This window comes from Sinocyclocheilus rhinocerous, unplaced genomic scaffold (genome assembly GCF_001515625.1).
Source record: "Sinocyclocheilus rhinocerous isolate Xijiao unplaced genomic scaffold, SAMN03320098_v1.1 scaffold574, whole genome shotgun sequence".
NCBI lineage: Eukaryota > Metazoa > Chordata > Actinopteri > Cypriniformes > Cyprinidae > Sinocyclocheilus > Sinocyclocheilus rhinocerous.
This window is the reverse complement of record NW_015659919.1, coordinates 927,157-948,164: the sequence shown is the minus strand read 5'-3', so window position 1 is coordinate 948,164 and position 21,008 is coordinate 927,157. Positions and strand designations below refer to the sequence as shown.

The 21,008-nt window shown below is 36.3% G+C and overlaps 1 protein-coding gene across 5 annotated transcripts in view; it reads left to right on the top strand.

Moving 5' to 3' along the window:
• Nucleotides 1–19,900, top strand: part of LOC107724331 (polypeptide N-acetylgalactosaminyltransferase 12-like) — a 22,413-nt gene extending 2,513 nt beyond the window's left edge. The window contains exons 3-12 of one of the 5 annotated variants that reach the window (XR_001638016.1): nt 959–1,148; nt 1,283–1,468; nt 2,191–2,308; nt 3,932–4,108; nt 6,991–7,122; nt 8,063–8,176; nt 9,193–9,348; nt 10,586–10,728; nt 16,797–16,897; nt 18,627–19,900. Coding sequence is in view for 3 of the 5 variants with exons in the window: in XM_016533211.1 (XP_016388697.1) it covers nt 959–1,148; nt 1,283–1,468; nt 2,191–2,308; nt 3,932–4,108; nt 6,991–7,122; nt 8,063–8,176; nt 9,193–9,348; nt 10,586–10,723 (1,211 nt within the window). In the remaining 2 variants the exon portion in view is untranslated. Of the gene's footprint in view, nt 1–958; nt 1,149–1,282; nt 1,469–2,190; nt 2,309–3,931; nt 4,109–6,990; nt 7,123–8,062; nt 8,177–8,353; nt 8,825–9,192; nt 9,349–10,585; nt 11,107–16,796; nt 17,258–18,626 lie in introns of those variants that run through there. The other 4 variants (XR_001638017.1, XM_016533211.1, XM_016533210.1 and 1 more) reach the window with 4 other exon arrangements.
• The last annotated feature ends 1,108 nt before the right edge of the window (nt 19,901–21,008 follow it).

The following is a 21,008-nucleotide window of genomic DNA, read 5'->3' as shown; positions in this document are numbered from 1 at the left end:
AAATAGATAATTTTTTAAACATTACTCATTATATATATATATATATATATATATATATGCAGACATACACTGCCATTCAAAAGTTTGGGATCAGTAAGATTTTTAATGTTTTTTAAAGAATCGTGCTCATCAAGGCTGTATCTATTTTATCTATCTATTATCTATTATCTATTTTTGTGAAATATTGTTGTGATTTAAAATAACAGTTTTCTATTTTAATATACTTTAAAATATAAATGATTTCTGTGATCAAAGCTGAATTTTCAGCATCATTCTCCAGTCTTCAGTGTCACATGATCCTTCAGAAATCATTCTAATATGCTGATTTATAAATCAATGTTGGAAACAGTTGTGCTGCTCAATATTTTTTTTGAATTTTGAATAAATGCTGTTCTTTTTAACTTTTTATTCATCAAAGAATCAAAGAATAAAGTATCACAGGTTCCAAAAAATATTAAGCAGTTTCAACAATGATAATAAATCAGCATATTAGAATGATTTCTGAAGGATCATGTGATACTGAAGTCTGGAGTAATGGCTGATGAAAATTCATTGCTGCGTCACAGAAATAAATTGTATTTTAAAGTATATTAAAACGGGAAACAAATATTAGAAATTGCAATAATATTTCACAATATTACTTTTTTCTGTGTTTTTGATCAAATAAATACAGCCTTGATGAGCATAAGAGACATAAATAAATAAATACCTTAAACACAAAAATAATTTTGTGTTCATTTCATCATCAATCATCAAATACAACTATTAATCAAGGTTTGAAAACAGATTCTTATCAATGAAATACCACAGCAATAACATGGTCTCAGCTCCACCCTGTGGTGAAACAGCAAGTTGTTCCTTAATACAGCCAATTAGCATACTTTATTTCTGTCCTAAGTTCTGGTTCCCTCTAGGCCTGCAGCTGTTACTGAGCACTTCTCATGAATGTGACCCACAGATCATTTAAAAGAACCTCTAGAAAACTACATCGCCAATCTCAAAAAGGTGCGTCTGATCCGTGCAAGGAAGAGAGAGGGTTTGGTGCGAGCGCGGCTCCTGGGGGCGTCCATTGCCACAGGAGAAGTGCTGACCTTCCTCGATTGCCACTGTGAGTGTCATGAAGGCTGGTTGGAGCCTTTACTCCAGAGGTGAGACTGATAAACTACCCTCTACCAACCTAAAACATGCATTATTTTCTTAAATTTGTATATAAATTTGCTCTCTTTTTTTGGATTACAAAATGTGCATGCTTTTTTCATCCTCACTTTTAAAAATCCTGTAGAATAAAGGATGAGCCTTCGGCTGTGGTGTGTCCAGTGATTGATGTTATCGACTGGAACACCTTCCAGTACCTGGGCAACCCTGGAGAACCTCAGATCGGAGGATTTGATTGGCGATTGGTGTTCACGTGGCACACTGTCCCAGAACGTGAACAGAAACGCAGAAGTTCTGCCACTGATGTCATCAGGTCTGTGCTTCATGGATGCACCAAATGGAAAACAATTTGAAATACTAAGGGAAATTTAATTCTTGGTCTCATAAAAACAATGCAGCATGACACTGACATGTTCAGTCTGAGATTTGGTTGATATGTCAGTAGATTTTGAGCATTTACTGAATCATGAGAATTCTTTCTACACATAAAAAGAGCTCAAAAGCACTCAGCAGAGCAGACCATTTTATAGTATAAGTTTTTTGTGATCTTTATGGCCATATTTCAGGAAACAGAACCATTTAGGTGACCGTATTTTAATGTTTTTTCTCCAAAATGAAATATGTTCATGCAAATAAACACAATAAACCAACAGTAAACCATGCATTTATGTAGGATGACCATATGTCCCTATTTTCCCAGACATGTCCTGGATGAGAATTGCCTAAGATGTCAGATTTTCGACTGTTTTTTTTAAAAACTGTTTTCATACTTGCTAAAGTTAATGACTGAAAAGTAGTTTGACCAATAGTGTGCAGGCATTGTACATCATTGACCAATCGTGTGCAAGAAGGTGGGATCTATAGAGAACGGTCATAGCAATGCAAATACGTGTACATATAATGTATAAGGCCAAAAGTCGGACATTTTACATGTCTGGGAATAACGGAATGTATGGTCACCCTACTTTATGCTTTTCGTGGAAGTTAGTGTAAGTTAGAAGCACAGAAATATTGCTGTCTGTTGCTTTGATCCAGGTCTCCTACAATGGCTGGGGGTTTGTTTGCAGTCAATAAGAAGTACTTCCATTACCTGGGCACATATGACACAGGAATGGAGGTGTGGGGTGGAGAGAACCTGGAGTTCTCATTCAGAGTAAGTGCATTTTGTTGAACTTTTCTGTAAAAATGTTCCTCTCGTTTCTCTCCAAGTTTTGGTTTCCTGAGGGGAGAAAGCCTTTGGACAGATGGTCACAATCCTAGTTTGAAAACGGTGCGATGAGTCATACAAGGTTAAGAGGTCAGTCAGCGTCTTTATTAAGTGTCTGCCAGCTAGCATGATGACTAAAGCGACCTTCAATGTTTATGCAGCATTTACTTACTCATTATTCCTCTGATTACTCAGCTCATCCCCTGAAGGATTCCAACACTGTTACAAAGACAGCAATGGTTCATTTGTGTTTTGAGTGCCTTGAACGCCAGGAGCTGCGTTTTTAATCAGATTTCAGCAAGGAACGTCACAAAGACCAGACAGCTGCTCTGTCAATGCAATATGACAGACCAGCCTATTTATTGTCTGCATCTGTCTATGGGCAGGAACTTTTACAGCTGTGAAAGTTAGCATGTTAAAGGAATAGTTCACCCAAAAATGAAAATGTTGTCATCAGTTTGTCACCCTCATGTTGTTCCAAACCTGTATAAGTTTCTTTCTTATGTTGAACATAAAATAAGATATTTTGAAGAATTCCGGTAATCAAACAGTTGATGGTCCCCATTGACCTCCATAGTATTTCTTTCCCTACTATGGAAGTCAATGGGGACCAACAACTGTTAGGTTCTTTAGAATTCTTTAAAATATCTTCTTTTGTGTTCAACATGAGGGTGACAAACTTATACAGGTTTGGAACAACATGAGGGTGAGTAAATGATGACAAAATTTTCATTTTGGGTGAACTATTCCTTTAACTTAAGATATCGGTTAAATAAGTTACTATTTAAAGGCACAATATGTAAGATTTTTTAATAACATGATTTCTGCCCGAGCCCCCTCGGATTGCATCAGCTGTGGGGATGAAGACGACAACTCCCATGATTCCACACTCAGTCACGGCGTCATCAAACTACGCCTTTGTCTCTTTGTTTATTTTGAATACGCGCCCTCTAGCGGCGAAAAATTATATATTGTGCCTTTAATGTATAAATTGTAATAATTTAGTACAATAACCAAATTTTATATTATTACTGTTTAATGTTCTTGTTCTGGTTGAATTAATCATGATGTTTCATAGTTTTAAACAGTAAAAAATCGAAACCAAATCTTCATAGGTCAAATATACAAAGGTCAGTAATGACCTTAAGCTTGCTTACTGAGGATATTATGGCAGTTTTGTCTTTAAAGCGGCTTTGGAGCAATATTTACTCTTATTATTTAAATGCTATACAAATAAATGTCTAATTAAATGAAAAATGAAAAATGTTTGTCTTCAGCATTATATATCTATCTATAGCCTAATAATTGGGACAAAAAGATACACAGAAAAATTCAAACAAAGTAAATATTTTCCTGATTACCGTATATTTTAAGAATAATCTGCTTTAGCTTTAGAATAATGAAAAAACAAAAACCATTTATGTAATTATTTATTTTAATTATAATATCACACAATATTTTTCTCACAAAGTATAAATGGGTCTGTACAAGGAAATATACACCTGGGGAATTGTCATATTATGTATTGTTACGGATGGCTTATCTATTTCCTGACTTGGTGTTTTTCAGATCTGGCAGTGTGGAGGGAGTCTGGAAATCCATCCCTGCTCTCACGTGGGTCATGTCTTTCCGAAGAAAGCGCCATACTCGAGAAACAAGGCCTTGGCCAACAGCGTGCGGGCGGCAGAAGTCTGGATGGACGAATACAAAGAAATGTATTACCATCGCAGCCCTCATGCTCGTCTGGTACGCCTACTTGTGCGGTCTGTTGCATAACTCTGCCTTTGTTTGCTTGTCTGCTTGTTTTCAAAGAATACATTTATCACACTGTCTATCTTACATAGCCCTTGTGAAAGACGCACATTTTCTTTGCACGAATCTAGATATATCCTCACCCACTTTCACAGAATCTGTTGATATGCTCTAAATGAATGACATTTAGCAGGTGAGCTGAAACTCCTCAGGTCCTCTCTGTGCTTGGTGTGAAATTGTGTCACCTCTTTCAGCCATGTTTGTCATTTAGTTATGTTTGTCCCCACCGAGCCATGTAGTTAAAGAGAGAGGTGCTCTTGGTGACAGATCGGGTAACTCTTTTTTTTCTCTGAACCTTCGAGATGCTGCCAGGTTGGCATCGCCAACTCGAAATCTATCTGATGTGATGCCAGCAGATAAGGCTCTCTCTCTCTTTGGGTATAAACCACAGGCAAACACTAGCCTTGCCAACGTGGATCAGGTTTGACAACCTTCATACTCCGCTTCCACGCAAATTCGTAAGAGGATCGCTCTCTCTTTCACCCTCTGAGTCTCACGGCATATTTTATTTATGGCCAAAATCTCTGTTGGTTGTGCCACACAGTCCAAAACTAGGCTCTGTGATGGATCTCAATGATCAGAAAGCTTAATTTGACAGCCGCTTGATTCAGCGTGTAGCTGGACTTTGTTGAGACTGAAGCCTGATCACAGACCCATCATCAATGGGTGTGATGTTGTGCCACCCGACTGGCATTCACAGTGGGGTTGTACGTTATTGATGATTCGCTATCAAGTTAGTTAATTAGAAGTGCACTTCTTGTGATTCATCTTACTGCAGATCTGATGAAACTCTTCGCCAGAGCTTTACCTCCAGCAGATGTTCCTCATAAGTGTGGACCATCACTCACCAGTAATTCTTGTCTGACGGGCAGTTATGAAGAGATGCCACAAACATACACAGGAACTTGGCCTTTATCAGTCTTGTTTGTTGAGATGGGGTTACAACATTATTTTGCGACAGGATGTTGCAGTATGTAACAATTTGCGGTGTACCGCTGTAGGGTAATTGCACCAGAATGCTTATAAAACAAGATGACAAAATCTGATTAGATGTTTGGTTTTTTGAAAACAGTTGATTTAGTATGAAGAGAGAGTATTGTAAACAGTCTGTTCATGTGGTGTTTACTAAGGCAAGAATTATTATTGCCTATTCTTGATGGATTCCCACAGGGAATTCACATTCCTTTCTATTCACATTGGGGCTGAATAAAATGGAAAGGGTGACCTCTGATGGCTAGCAGACGGAAGTTCATGGACCGGATACGTAACAATTTGTCTGTCACAACAGACAGAAAAATTAATCAAAAATATAAGCTCTGAATGCAGATGATTGAAGCAGCCAACTGTGTCTGTGTAAAAGATGTCTATGTAAAGTTCCATTTTAGAATGCATGGTTGTTTATAAAGAAAATATTGCCTGTAGTATCTCAGAAATAACTCAAATTTTATTTTAGAAACAAATGCTGACATGTTGAAATGAGGTCAGTTGCTTTCTAATCTACAAAGCTGCACTGCAAGCGAGTTGCATAGTGTAGACAAAATCTGAGACTGTTTCGTTTAAAGGTTGAAATAAACAATGTTTTCAGATTTTTAGAAGTTCAGAACAAACATATTATAATTTATAATTAAAAGGAAATATTAATGTCTATAATTTTCGGTTATACTTTATTTTAAGGTGACTTTATTACACGTTACATGTACTTATTATTGTAATACTAATAAATTATGCATAATTACATGCAAGTAACACCAAACCCTCATCCTAACCTTAACCATGTAGTTAATTGGTATTTCTCAGTACTTAAATATATAATTACACTGTAACAAGGACACCTTGAAATAAAGTGTAACCTAATTTTCTTTTAAAACGTCTTACTCATATTATGCTGATAATGTAATTTCTGATTAAAAATATTTTATTAAATGGTTAGTTTACCCTAAAATGAAAATTGTCATTTCATCGCCCTCATGTCGTTTAAATACTATAAAAAAACATAAGATGTGATGAACAGATTGCTTTTATTAACATTATAAACATTGAAGAGTCAGAATTTTGAGTGAACAGATTTTCAGTGGAGGGACAGCACATTAAAAATATCTTAGGAACACAAATGAAGACGAACAAATTTCTTATGATTATGGAACAACATGAGTGGTGAGTAAATGATGACAATTTTCATTTTGGTGTGAACTATCCCTTTAAATAAGAAAAAATAGACTTTTGGACCCCGTTTTTTGAATGTTTCTTTGTCTCTTTTCAATTGTTTCTTTGCAGAACCACAGCTGTCAAACAATAAAATATGTGTCAAACAAGCAATATACAATTCAGCATGTTGGTGACATAAAAGCTGCTGCTGTTGTTTACATACCTCTGAAAAATGATAGAATTAAAAAAGTTGCAGTTTATGAAAATAAATATTCTCTTTTAAAAATGTGCAAATAATAATCTATTTGTGCATGCATAATAAATGTGCATAAATATAAACCTCAAACTGCATCAAAGCACATAGGAAATGCAAATCTGCAGTATATTAATTATTTAATAACTTGCCTTACACTTTAAGGACTTAAACTTAAAGTTGGTGGGTTTATTTATTTATCTATTATATCTGGTGTTTTATCTGAATGTAGATTTTTTTATAATGTATACTGTATGTATAATGTTTAATGTATATACCTTATGCTATTTTAGAACAATTATTAACTTATACCCTATTTTACCAACACTTATGAAGTAATTGTGATTAATTAAAAAAAAAAACTGAATGTAGTAAAATATCTTCAAAAGGATCCATCATTTTTTAACGCTTGTTTCAGGAAGCATATGGTGATGTGACGGACAGACGGAAACTCCGAATGCGTCTTGGCTGTAAAGATTTTAAGTGGTTCTTGGAGAACATCTACCCTGACATTCAAGTCCCAGAGGACAGGCCTGGAATGTTTGGCATGGTGAGGAGAGACAAACTTCTTATCTTTGTAGCAGCAGAGATGAAGAAGTTAAAATGCTATTTCCCACAGCAGTTAGCAGGTTGGTTTGGTTCAGAGTTTACACTGCAAGCATAGTGTGACATGATGAAATGAGGTCAGTTGCTTTGTAATCTACAAAGCTGCACTGCAAGCGAGTGGCATAGTGTAGACAAAATCTGAGACTGTTTAGTTTAAAGGTTGAACTAAACAATGTTTTCAGATTTTTAGAAGTTCAGAACAAACATATTATGATTTCAAATGAAAAGGAAATACTTAAAAGAAATATTAATGTCTATGTAATTTTCGGTAATACTTTATTTTAAGGTGTCGTTATTACACTTTACATGTACTTATTATTGTAATACCAATAAATTATGCATAATTACATGCAAGTAACACTCAGCCAAACCCTCATCCTAACCCTAACCATGTAGTAAGTACATGTAGTTAATTGGTATTACTCAGTACTTAAATGTATAATTACACTGTAACAAGGACACCTTAAAATAAAGTGTAACCTAATTTTCTTTTTACTCATATTATGCTGATAATGTAATTTCTGATTAAAAATGTTTTATTAAATGGTTAGTTTATCATTTCATCGCCTTCATGTCATTTAAAAACCATAAAAAACCATAAGATGCGATGAACAGATTTAATTTAACAGATTGCTTTTATTAACATTATAAAAATTGAAGAGTCAGAATTTTGGGTGAACAGATTTTCAGTGGAGGGACAGCAAATTAAAAATATCTTAGGAACACAAATGAAGATGAACACATTTCTTATGATTTTGGAACAACATGAGTGGTGAGTAAATGATGACAGTTTTCATTTTGGAGTGAACTATCCCTTTAAATAAGAAAAAATAGATTTTTGGACCCTGTTTTTTGAATGTTTCTTTGTCTCTTTTCAATTGTAGCTGAAGAATAAAGGAATGGCCAACTACTGCTTTGACTACAACCCACCTGATGATCACAATATGGCCGGTCACCAGGTCATTCTTTACCCTTGTCACGGCATGGGACAAAACCAGGTAACTTTAATTTTCTCAACTGTAACGACAGTTAGCCACACTGCTCCAATTAGTGTTCACTGCCGCACAATACACAGAGATTGTAATGCGTCCTCAGGAATATACATCAAAGTGTGTCCCAGACTTCTAATGTGTTATTAAGATGGCACAGAAAATAGTGTGTTGTGTACTCCACAGCACGCTTGTTTTTAAAGCGACTCCAGCCGCCTGCCACAGCGGCGTGACTTTATTCGTCTCCTCCCTCTCTGTGGGGAGGCAGATGAGCCCTGGAGACTCATCAGCGCACAATATCAGCCATATGTACAGCACAACAACACTCTTCTAATGGATTCTCTCTGTGAATACAAGAGAAATGATCTTCTGTTTCTATCTGGTTTGGTACATGTGGGTCAATCCTGTTTGAGACTTTAAAAAAGATGCTTATGTTGTAATTTAAGAAAGTATTTCTATTAAAGGTTATAGCAGACCTTCAGAAATATGTTCTGGTTGAGATCAGGCAAACTTTATTGAATTATAGCTTGATAATTTGCGTGATATACGATTATGACATACAATTTTCTGTATTTTACAGAATGAAATGCCACCAACTAATATCACAGAATCATGTCACTTGCTGAAGGGTGATGTGTCTGAGACCCTATACTAAAGACTGACAGAATGTTAGAATTTATCAGCAATTATAGCAATATTGCGTATTAAATGTGTTGTCTTTTGGAAATAGTGAAATTATTTGTGGTTCACTTTTTTGCAGTAAAAGAATCCATCTCAACTTGTGTGAATTAATATTTTAGACATTATATGAAGGTCAAATAATGCACAGTGAAATTTTACGGGTGAAATCCAATCATTGCAATAGGAATCTGTGTGTTTTTTCCATTTATCACCACACTATTCTTCACAATAGACAAAGTCCTTTTTTGCTCACAAAATGTCGCTATATTGAGAGTACTGTAATATTTAATATGATGTATTGAGCTTCTTGTGTGTATTTATCTTCCTTTCTCTTTTTATGACAGTTCTTTGAGTACTCCACACTCCAAGAGATCCGTTATAACACGAGGGAGCCTGCAGGCTGCGTCGTGGCTGATCCTGTCTCCACATTCCTTACCATGCATCACTGCAGTAAACCCAGGGAAGCTGTGCCTGAAGACCAGAAGTTTCTATTCAGAGAGGTGAGATCACTAATCATGTCAGTGCAAACTGATTGTATGCAAATAGAATTTTATTCAAATTAATTGCATTTATTGATTTCAAATAATCATATACACGCTACTGTTCAAAGGTTTGGGGTTAATAAGATGTTTGTTGAAATAAATTAATAGCTTTATTCAGCAAGGGCGCATTAAATTTATCAAAAGTAACAGTAAAGACATTTGGTTAATATTACAAATGATTTCTATTTGAAATAAATGCAGTTCTTTTGAATTTCGTATTCATTAAAGAATCCTAAAATATGCATATCGGGTTCCACAAAAATATTAAGCAGCACAACTGTTTCCAAGATTGATAATAATAAGAAATGTTTCTTGAGCAGCAAATCAGCATATTAGAATGATTTCAGAAGACACTGAAGACTGGAGTTATGATGCTGAAAATTCCGCTTTGCCATCACATGAATAAATTATATTTTGAAGTATATTAAAGGGATACTCCACCCCAAAATGAAAATTTTGTCATTAATCACTTACCCCCATTTCATTCCAACCCGTAAAAGCTTCGATTAATGACAAAATTTTCATTTTGGGGTGGAGTATCCCTTTAAAATGTATTAAAAATTTTCACAATATTACTGTTTTTACTGCATTGTTGTTCTAATAAATGCAGCATAAGAGACAAAAACACTTAATAAAATCTTACTGACCCCAAACTGAACAGTATTTGCTGAGAAGTGCCTGCACATTAAGATCATTTTTAAGACATTTTTGTGACATTTGATTAAATCATTAACAGACACATTAGTATTTACATTTTAAAATGTTGTCAGATTATAATTACAGTTTTTTAAATGAGCTTTAAATTGACAGGTCTAGCATCATCATATGGTTCGCATTTAGTTACACTAACATGCACTCTTTGCAGCACATCAAGTGTTCTTGGAAGCAAACGAAGGTCCATGAAAATGTCACATTAAAGCGTTACTTGAGAAAGTCACACAGCATGGCAAGAGGTTTCAGTGTGGCTTGCAGTGAAATTTCAGAAGCAAGCCTTAGTGTGAACTCTTTGCAGGTACAGCAAGCACCTGAAGAGCAGCGTGACGTCAGCGTGATTCTGTGGGGTTTTAGAGTCGGCAGGAGGTGCTGGGGTTGACTGAGCTTCCTGTTCTAGTGCCTATATAGTATTTGAACAAACCCCTGACCTTAAGTATTAAACTTGGATGTGTAACACTTCTCATAATCTTTGCATTGGCAGGACGGCTCTCTCTACCATGTTCAGACACAGAAGTGCATTGAGGCAGTAGCCCGGACTGACACTGGGAACCCTGGCCCCGCTCTCCGGCCCTGCTCCGACTCGGCCTCCCAGAAGTGGTTGTTTGAAGAGAGAACATAGCAAAGGTTCTCTCTACACTCTTCACCTGCACTACAGTTCAAAGTGCATTTCATATCGGCTGCTCTGACTTCACACCAGTTTATTGAGCATTCCAGTTCCTTAAGGATTAAGGATTGATAGTGCCTTCCTGTTACATGACGTGCACAGTACAGATAAAGTAAAGAAAATATAGTATGTTTTAATGATATAACATTAGATTTGAACATTTTTGGATAGTGTATTAAAATTCATCATTCGTAATAGAGTTGTTTGGGTTTAATCCTAAAACCCTGAGAAGAATTTCCATTTTCATGCAATGAGTGTTCTCTAAAATTTCGAATGAGTTTTGGATTTTTAGTAAAATAATGTATGTGTACTATAACATGATCTGCTGTTCAAAAGTTTGAGGTCCGTAAGATTTCATTTTTGAAGAAAATATTATTTTTACTGAGCAAGGATGCATTAAATTGACCATAAGTGACAGTTAAGACATTTATAACGTTACACAAGATTTCTATTTCAAATAGATTCTGTTCTTTTGAATCCTGAAAAAAAGAAAGGAAAAAATGAAATCGCATCATATGACCCCTTTAAACATCATTCATCATATTTAGAATATTAGAATGATTTCTGAAGGATAATGTGACACTGAATACTGAATATTCAGCTTTGCCATCATAGGAATAAATTACATTTTAAAATAGAAAAGTTATTTTAAATTGTAATATTATTTCACAATATTACAGATTTTTTATGCTGAGCATAAAAGACTCATTTAAAAAAAAAAATACAAATTTCTTACCAGTTTCAAATGTTTAAACAGTAGTGTATGTTGTATAATGAAATGTGAAAGTCTCCAAACCACAGACCTTATTTTAATCATAAATCCAAAACTGCCATTCTTAAAGCCCACAGGAAGTTCCTGAGGGAACCCATGGTGAATTAGTCTTCCAGGTTGGCCTGCACATAGACGTCATTACTAAACACCTCCATTTCTCTGCAAAATATAACCACTGTATTTAAGCGCTCATCATAACCTCTGGGCCTCTCTGTCGCAATTGACAATCATTACCATTTTACAAGATGGTGATTTGAGTTATTTTAATCAGTCAGTGCTGCCAGCCCCATCTGCTGGTGTCTCATCCTCCCCTGCTATTCTGCAAAGTAGCTTCTATTTATTCAAATTCGTTGACATATTTAACTACTAGTGACTAGCATTTTTAAAAACTCCTCTGTATTCCGGTGCCTGATGTAAGTCAGATCTCGCTTGCACTTAGAGCGCTTTGGCAGCCTGGTTGTGTGTGTATTTTTGGCTGAGTATTGAGGTTAGGCTCAGATAAGCAAGCAGCAGTGCTGGCGATGGCGCTGCTGCCGTTGCCTTTCCAACCACTAGATGGTGCCAAATTCTCCGTTTTATTCCATGTCCTGCTTTGTCCTCCATGTTATAACATCAGCTCTTATTTACATGTGTGTAATTTCAGTAGCCCACTATGCAGGGATTGAGATGCTGGGCTACACTTTTTATACAGTTAAAAATGTACAGTGATTATTACTTACATCTGAAAGCATATGGCAGCCAACCTCTAGTCATTTACCTGCTGTAGATTGTGGGATGAAACAGAGCTGGATGTCACAGCAAATACTAGATTGTAGTGGCCAAATTGCTGTGGTTTTCGCTTCATATTTCCCTGAAGTTGTAGAGAAACAGTGTGGGTTAGTTAGTTTGGAGTATGTGGATATAAACCTTTAAATTCTGACCATCTGTGGGTCCGTTTCTTATGCTGAATGATTATTTCTGTAAGTCCTTTTATAATGAATTTATTTGATTAACTTGGCTTTCTCAGTTATTTATTACTTCAGGGATTGCTGGTGTCCTTAAAATGGATGGAATGTGGAAAATAGGAAGTAGATTTTTAGTCAAAAATGACCTTTCTGTCATTATTTACTCACCCTCATGTTGTTCCAAGACTGTACGACTTTCTTCTGTGAAACACAAAAAAAGACCATTTGAAGAATGTTTATGCTGCTATTTTGCAAAAAAGGCACTTTAAAAATATAAAAGTAGTCCAAAAAAGTCAGGAGCTATATTCTATATAGAAATCTAGTTTTATAAGTTGTTATTGGGTGAAAACCACCATTCACTTCATTCTATGGAAAAGAGCAGCTTCTATGAATATCTCTTTTTGTGTTCCACAAAGAGAAATGTTTTTGAAAGACTTAAAGGTGAGTAAATGAAGACTTTTTAAAGACTTTTCGAATGTTTTAAGTGCCTCACACAGTGTTCAAAGAAGGACATTTTATTCCTAAAATATAAGTGAAAGGGAAGTTTTCTCGTTTGGTTTATGGAACATATTTTTTGTATTAATTTATAAGGTGATGGGCCAACTAAACATTATCATGGGAAGAATCGGTTTACTGATCTGCTTCTCTGAGAGCATGTGACATGAGCTCAATACTGGACAGATGTTTCCAGGGCCTCCATAGATAAAAAGATGATTGAGAGATTGATCATGTGATGATACAATTATGAGAACCCATTATGTTTGTGATGGTAGGGCTTTTCCGCAAAGGGCAAAGCCACAGAATTGACAATGGGTTTTCTTGAAGAGGTCAAAAACGAGGATATTCTGTATGGATGGCCTTAAGTCCTATTTAAACCACTGTGGCTATATGGTCATTTTATCCCGGAAATATCAAACACAAAGAATGATACATTCTCTATATAAATGTGGTTAAAGTTGGTGCATCAAACATGCAGAAAAATGAATGGCCAAAAAGTTGTGTGGTTGGTTACAGCAGTAGTTAATATGCACTTTTCTTGGAATAATGAATGATTTTTAATTTAATTTAATTTTATGTTTAATTTCGCTGATGGTAGAATGTTGAAACGATGTTTTGAAATGGTATCAATGCTGGAAGAAAATTCAGGTAACTTTATACTGTGATGTAAGTGACCTTAACATCAGAAATGAAGGTATTCTTTTTTAAAAATGCATTATGGTTAATAATGTCTAATATCGAACTTAAAGGTGCACTCAGTATTTGTTTTGTTGCGCTACACCATTTTATGTCATTTGCAGTCAGCAGCAATTAATTTATTAATGCGCAAGGTTTCTGAAATAAGGTTAGTAGTATTTAACTTGAACCAACCCACTCCATGTAAAATAAAACTGCTTTTATTTGGGTACTGATATGACTCCAGGCTTCATCTCATGTCAGCATCTTTTTTTGTTTTTCATTTCTTTGTGCGAAAAAATGTATTGAGTGCACCTTTTAATTGTAATGACATTTTTTTCTAGATCTAAGAAGTTCCTTTAACTTATAATTGATTTCATATTTGACTTTTTACACATTAAAGCCATTGAATAACATCCCAATGTGTGCCCGTCTTTCTTTACCATCAGCTGACAACCCCTGGCAATCTTTTTTTTCCCGCCGTATTACACACTCCCACCACTTCACTGGGGTGTTACTTTTCCCATTTATAAAGCACTAATCTCGTTCACCCTCCGAATGCGTGTTTGTTCTTTCCATCCGTGTTGGAGTCGCAGCGAGACGATGGAGGTGTCATTGGCAGCCTATCTGATTGGCTTGAAGATGTGCAGCTGAGTATGAGGAAGCGCTCATGCCCCTCACTATGCGCGCTGCCCCGCAGTCATTCTCAATTACTCATTCATGATGTGCGTCTGTTTGATATTTCATACTGTTTGTGGGCTTCTTTTGTATGGTGTCATCTGCCTCGCTCTCCGGGTGCAGGATGGGATTAGTTCGGAACACTCTGGCAGGCTTTAGGAAAACAGGGTCATGGAATGAAGCTCTGGAAGCCGTCAGATCACACCGGCTCTGCTGCCAGAGAGGTGTTAGATGTGCCTTCTGCATGAATCACTGTGGAGAACCTTATTTTCGTCTCGCTGCATCCGCACAACTTCTTTCTCTTCGGCAGCGGCGTCAGTGCCGGTGCACTGTAGTCATCGGCAAATGGGATTACGACCACGTCACTTTTTAGCTTTAGAAAAGGGCATTAAATATTAAAATGATCTCTGTGGAGAAAACGGCTCTCACCTCCTTGTGATGCGGTTTGGATCTTAGATATGAAGGCAGCTTGCTCGCCTACATCCCATGTGTTGCTTGACAAGGTCTCTCTGTATGCCGAGCTTCTCTTTTCAGAGATGAAAACAAGCTTGATTTGGCAAAGCGAGATGAGAGAGACACTGACAGATACATGCTATCGTTCTCTACACTGTCTGTTCGACTGGCTCGTGTTGTCAAAAAAAATGACTGCACAGCCTGTGAACGGCTGATTTCACCGTATTCTCATTACTTCAGGTTTTTAGTGAGGTTATAGGGTGGATCATTCCAAAAGACCCTGATGCATTTGCGTTGTAAAGTCACGTGTCATTAATGTTCAACACTGTTTCAGGCGATAAAGTTAAACACAGCTTGTGAACCTTTTTCAAAATGTCTGGTGTGAAATATCAACCACTCAGAGGTTAAAAGTGACCTTAGCCCAGGGTTTAGTGTAGCGTGTAGTGTTTTTAAAGTCATGATGAATGTATTGACAGATCTATTCTATTCTGACTTATATTTGATTTTAAAAGTCTTTGTTAAAGAGATATAATCCATGAACCAAGCCAAACATCTATGAGGTGACAATATACGTCACAATATTACAAACTTTGATTTGAAGCAAAAAACTGACAAATGTACAAGACTGTACTTTAATGAGGGAAAGATCTACAATCCCACAAAGAAATGTGAATAACCTAATCAAAATGAATAAATGTAAAAATATTGATTTAAAGATGTTGATTGTATATAGAAGCAATATATTTTACAATAGTTACAATATATGCATATATACACTATATTTAAGGACTTTGAGAGTGTGGGGAGATTAACTTTCCGTATAGCTGACAATAGGACTGTCTTTAAAGGCTTATTAGTTATTGTTAAAAATCAGTTTCCCTATGGAGAAAAAGAATGGGATTTTTACTTCTTGGATCCCAATTGTTGCACTTTTCAAATTATATATTTAATTATTTTATTATTATCCCTTGCATTATTATTATTATTATCCCTACATTCATAAACTTTTATTTTATTTTCAAGAAACAAAATTGAAATGTAACCCTCATAGAATATTTTGCATATTCTTACTTTAGCCTTTAGCTGTGTAAATGCATTCATGCCACCTCTGAGCAGTCTGTGTAAAGACCAATGATAAACTCTCCGACTACTGCAAATTAAACTGAATATGGTGCTTAAAAATGATCCAAGCTTTCTGTATCCTGCTACATGAGGTGTCCTGTGAACACATACAAAATGATTGACAGGGAGAGTGTACCTCAAACCATTTTCATTCACTGCTGTTCAGTTTTGTTTTTGCTGTTGTGGAGACAGTTGCTATATTTTAGGATGCATAATTCAGGGATCTCTGTCAATTAATAGGGATATTTTTGAGTGCCATTTCATTAGAAATCACTTATACAGAACCTGTAAATATCTGATAGTTAGAACCTTCTTCTGGTTTCCTTGGTAACACTAAACAATAATTTAAAAAGTAACAGAAATGGATACTGTTGCTTTTGTTTAATGATATGAAAAATATGATGGAGATGTTTGTGAAGGACATTAAAGGTAAGAGTGTAGTTGTATTGCAGCTATTATGTGTTTAGATCCAGGTTTGCTTTGTTGTGGCCTGCAGTAAGAGGTTATGCCTCCAAGCTTTTTGAAAATGACTATTGGGACTATTATGTATAATTTAACTCCCAATGGAGTTGCATCCTGTACAATCATTCCCCATTTTTCTTCTCTTTCTGCCTTTCTCCTGCCACTTCATTAAATGGATGACTTATTATTTTCATTTGTTACACACTGTATTCATTTTCAATCTTTTTGTACTTCTGCTTTCTTTCCAAATTTCCATGGAATTAGAATAATTTACATCATTTGTGTCTAAGCCGATGTTTTCATATGCTCCAGTTGCAGTGGCATATCACAAACAATTACCTCAACGGCAACTTCATTTAATTGGATTTATTTATGGACAATTGCTGTGACCCGTCTCAGCTGTTTGTTTCTCATCTCAAACTAGAGCTTGACATCCAAAGACATCTTTCATAGGATCCATATCATTGGATTTCATAGGAAACACTGCCATTACGGACACTGATGCCAGACGATCTACAAGGGAAGGTAACTTTGAGGTGATAGAGAACTTTGCCTATTCTAGACACACAGACTCTTGATGTGAATTGATTTGATTATTTGCACTAAAACCTTGGGTACATCTGTGTGGAAGCTGCCTGCTGTTCCTCACAAAGTCACAGAAGCGCAACTGAGAATCAAGCAGATTGAAATTGTACTTTTTGTTTTGTCCTTTATTTATTGTTTGTCATTGAGGTATTCACTGAAGTACTAAGGTTGAATTATGCAAAAAATTTAAAGGGACCATATCAAGCGTGACCATTTTACACCCTATTTTTGATACTTAGAATTAAATAAATAAACTACATCTGTAAGACTTTAATTTAAACACCCTTGAGAACACGAGAACTTACACTACAGTTCGAAAGTTTGGGGACAGTATTTATATTTTAAATAAATCCTGTTCTTTTTAACTTTCTTTCATTAAGGAATCCAGAGTAACAACTGCTGGAAATTAAGCTTAATTTGCTATCAGAGGAATAAATTAGAATTACCGTTTTATAAAAGCAATAAGCAATTTATAACAGCTAAAGGGGCTCCGCTTCGCGTCGTGCCTAACAACCCCCCTTAGCTGTTATAAATTCACTGTAAACCACGGCTTCTTGGGACTTATTGCTTTATTTTAAGACATTAAAATAGAAAAACATTGTTTTGAATTGAATTGTAATATTTTACTGTATGTTTTTGATCAGATAAATGCAGCCTTGGGTCCAATATAGCATGTGCTGTCCTATCTCTGTCGGAAAAAATGGTAGCCTACAAAAGCTGTCACTGGGGCGCTTTTCAAAAGGTACATCTTTGTACCTAAAGGGTCCATATTGCTACCTTTAAGGTACATATTAGGTACAAAAAGTGTACCTTTTGGAAAGGTACCATCTCAGTGACAGCTATTGTACCTTTTTTTCTGAGAGTGTTCAGTGACAGCCTCTTTGCAACCACTTTTTACTCCTTTTGTTAATTATTGTGGTGTTTAGGATTAATATCTATCATACTTCATCCTTATTAAGGGGAAGTCGTGGCCTAATGGTTAGAGAGTCGGACTCGTAACCCAAAGGTTGCGGGTTCGAGTCTCGTCCAAACCCCCAACTGCTCCCCGGGCGCCGCAGCAAAAAAAAAATGGCTGCCCACTGCTCCGGGTGTGTGTTCACGGTGTGTGTGTGCACTTTGGATGGGATAAATGCAGAGCACTAATTCCGAGTATGGGTCACCATACTTGGCCACATTTCACTTAAAACTTAAAACTTATTACCTCTCAAATTCAGAAAGAGCTGTTTTTACAGTCTAGTGTTAGTAAATGCTCTTTTTGGACTGAGGAAAAGTGTTCAGTTCTTGAAGCTAGTTTTATGTCCGAAGTTGAGGAAAAATTCAATTTCTCCCAATCTGACCCCTTTAAGCAGGAAGAAAAAAAAAGGTTTGTTAGGGTAAAGCTTTGACAGTCGTGTTGTTGTTAGAGTCTTTGTATGTCATCAGATTTATTGATTTACAGTGCAACTCATATCCTTTCATACCATTTCAACTTGTAGAAAGGAAATTGTCTATGGCATGCAATCACAGTGACTGAGGGGCAATCAGTCTTGGGAAAAGCATATATCTTAGATGTATCTACAGACTTGTTAAAGGTCAAAGCGAATTAAACCCATTTTTCACCATTTTTGTGTTCTTTCAAAAAAAATTTTGACCTTTCAGTTTAAATGCAGATTTTTTTCTTTTGTCACAGATTATTTGTCAACGTCTGTTAGTGTTCAAGGACAACTATAAACCATAAAGTTTATTTGAAAACAGTTGAGGTCAGAAGAGCCTTGCAAACTCTGCGAGGTTGCCGTCCAAAACCATGGAGAGACCTGGTGTTAAGCCCAGCTGCTCTAAGATCCTCCCAAGGCTATGCACTGTCAACCTCAGGTTCTGCACTGGAATCAACCACCTTTCCAGAGACCTTCAAAGTCTGGGACTAAACGCTTGTTTTATCCAAACTGTGACGGCGACGAAAGTGGTTTGTGGGATCAAAAGGTACAAGTGCTCAGGCTGTCTGTGCTACTACAATGAGCTTGAGCAGCTGATGACACACATAGAGCAGGGCTGGAGAGAAGGCTACAGCTGTAGAGTGTTCTACCGGAAGCTGAAGGACATGAAGGACTGCAGGGAGTTACTGGCCGCATATGAAGAAGAAGAAGCTGCAGCTTCTGAAAGCGACCCTCAGCTCGGTGCCTCCTCGACTCTGAGGCAGAGCAGTAGAGATGAGAAGCTGGACATGGTCCTCGGGTGGCTGCAGGAGTGCATGTCAAGTTGCTGGCAATGATTTCATTAAAACATTTATGGCTGCATTTGTTGCAATTTAGATTTTTAGAAGAAATTTTGCTGAATGTCTTGATTTTTTCAATACAATGACAAAGAGGGACAGTGGCTGTGAAGCTCTGAAGGGCTGAATTGTTCCTTCTATTTATATAATAATAATTATATAATAATGATATGCATAAAGGACTCTTCAGAATAAGCAGTTTAGATCTCTTAATGAAACCCTTAATCAAGTTGCAAGGTTGCATCAAAACCAATACATTTCCACCACCACTTTATGTATAGTGATGCTGCATCAAAATGTAAAATTATTCAGAGACAATTACTTGCAGTGTAAACAATATTACAGTTTCCTATTTAGGATGAGTCTGAGAAGAGGAGAATCTGTCCATGATGACAGGGTGATGAGCAGAGTCAGAACACATATCACACTTGCATGGCAAAGTATGGAATCTGCTCGTCTTGCCATTCCAAAACGAATGTTCATGGCATTTCCTGTCAAGAATGTTTCATTCTGGGAGGGGAAAAAATCCAGTCGACACATTTGAAACAGCTCATGTCTGTTCATTACAGTCTATCTATCTATCTATCTATCTATCTATCTATCTATTTTCCCCATCATTATATCTATTTTTCTCATCCATCTATACATCTATCCATAATTATATCTCATTTTCCCATCCATCTATCCATCCATCAATTCATCCATCATTACATCTAATATTCCCATCTCATCCATCCATCATTATATCTGTATAATTTTCCCATCCATCCATCCATCCATCATTATATCTATTTTCCCCATCCATCCATCCATTATATCTGTCTAATTTACCCATCCATCCACCCATCCATCATTACATCTTATTTTTCCCATCCATCCATCATTTTATCTAATTTTCCCATCCATCCATAAATCCATCCATCTGTCATTATATCTAATTTTCCCATCCATCCATCCAATCTTATTTTCCCATCCATCCATCATTATTATATCTGTCTAATTTTCCCATCCATCCATCCATCCATCCATCCATCATTATATGCAATTTTTCCATCCATCTATCCATCCATCCATCATTAAATCTGTCTAATTTTCCCATCCATCCATCCATCCACCCATCCATCCATCCATAAATCCATCCACCCATCCATCCATAAATCCATCCATCCATCCATCCATCCATCCACCCATCCATCCATAAATCCATCCATCCATCATTACATCTTATTTTCCCCATCCATCCATCATGATATCTAATTTCCCCATCCATTCATCCATCCATCATTATATCTAATTTCCCCATTCATCCATCCATCATTATATCTAATTTCCCCATTCATCCATTCATCCATCCATCATTATATCTAATTTTCTCATCCATCTGTTAATCCATCTTTATATCTAATTTTCCCATCCATCCATCATATCTAATTTTCCCATCCATCCATCCGTAATTATATCTTATTTTTCCCATCCATCCATCATTATATCTGTCTAATTTTCCCATCCATCATTATATGCAATTTTCCCATCCATCTATCCATCCATCCATCATATCTAATTTTCTCTTTCATCCATCCATCCATCCATCATTATATCTATCTAATTTTCCCATCCATCCATCCATCCATCCATCCAGCTTTATCTCCATTGACACACTTGATGTTTAGAGGTGTTTTGTAAGGGAGACAGTTGCTTGCAGCAAACAAGACACGGGAGATAAAAGATATTTGTGATGTGTCAGGCAAAGAAAGAGGTTTTTATTTTGTGGTGGGAGACTGAATCGCAAGTGCTTTGAAAGCT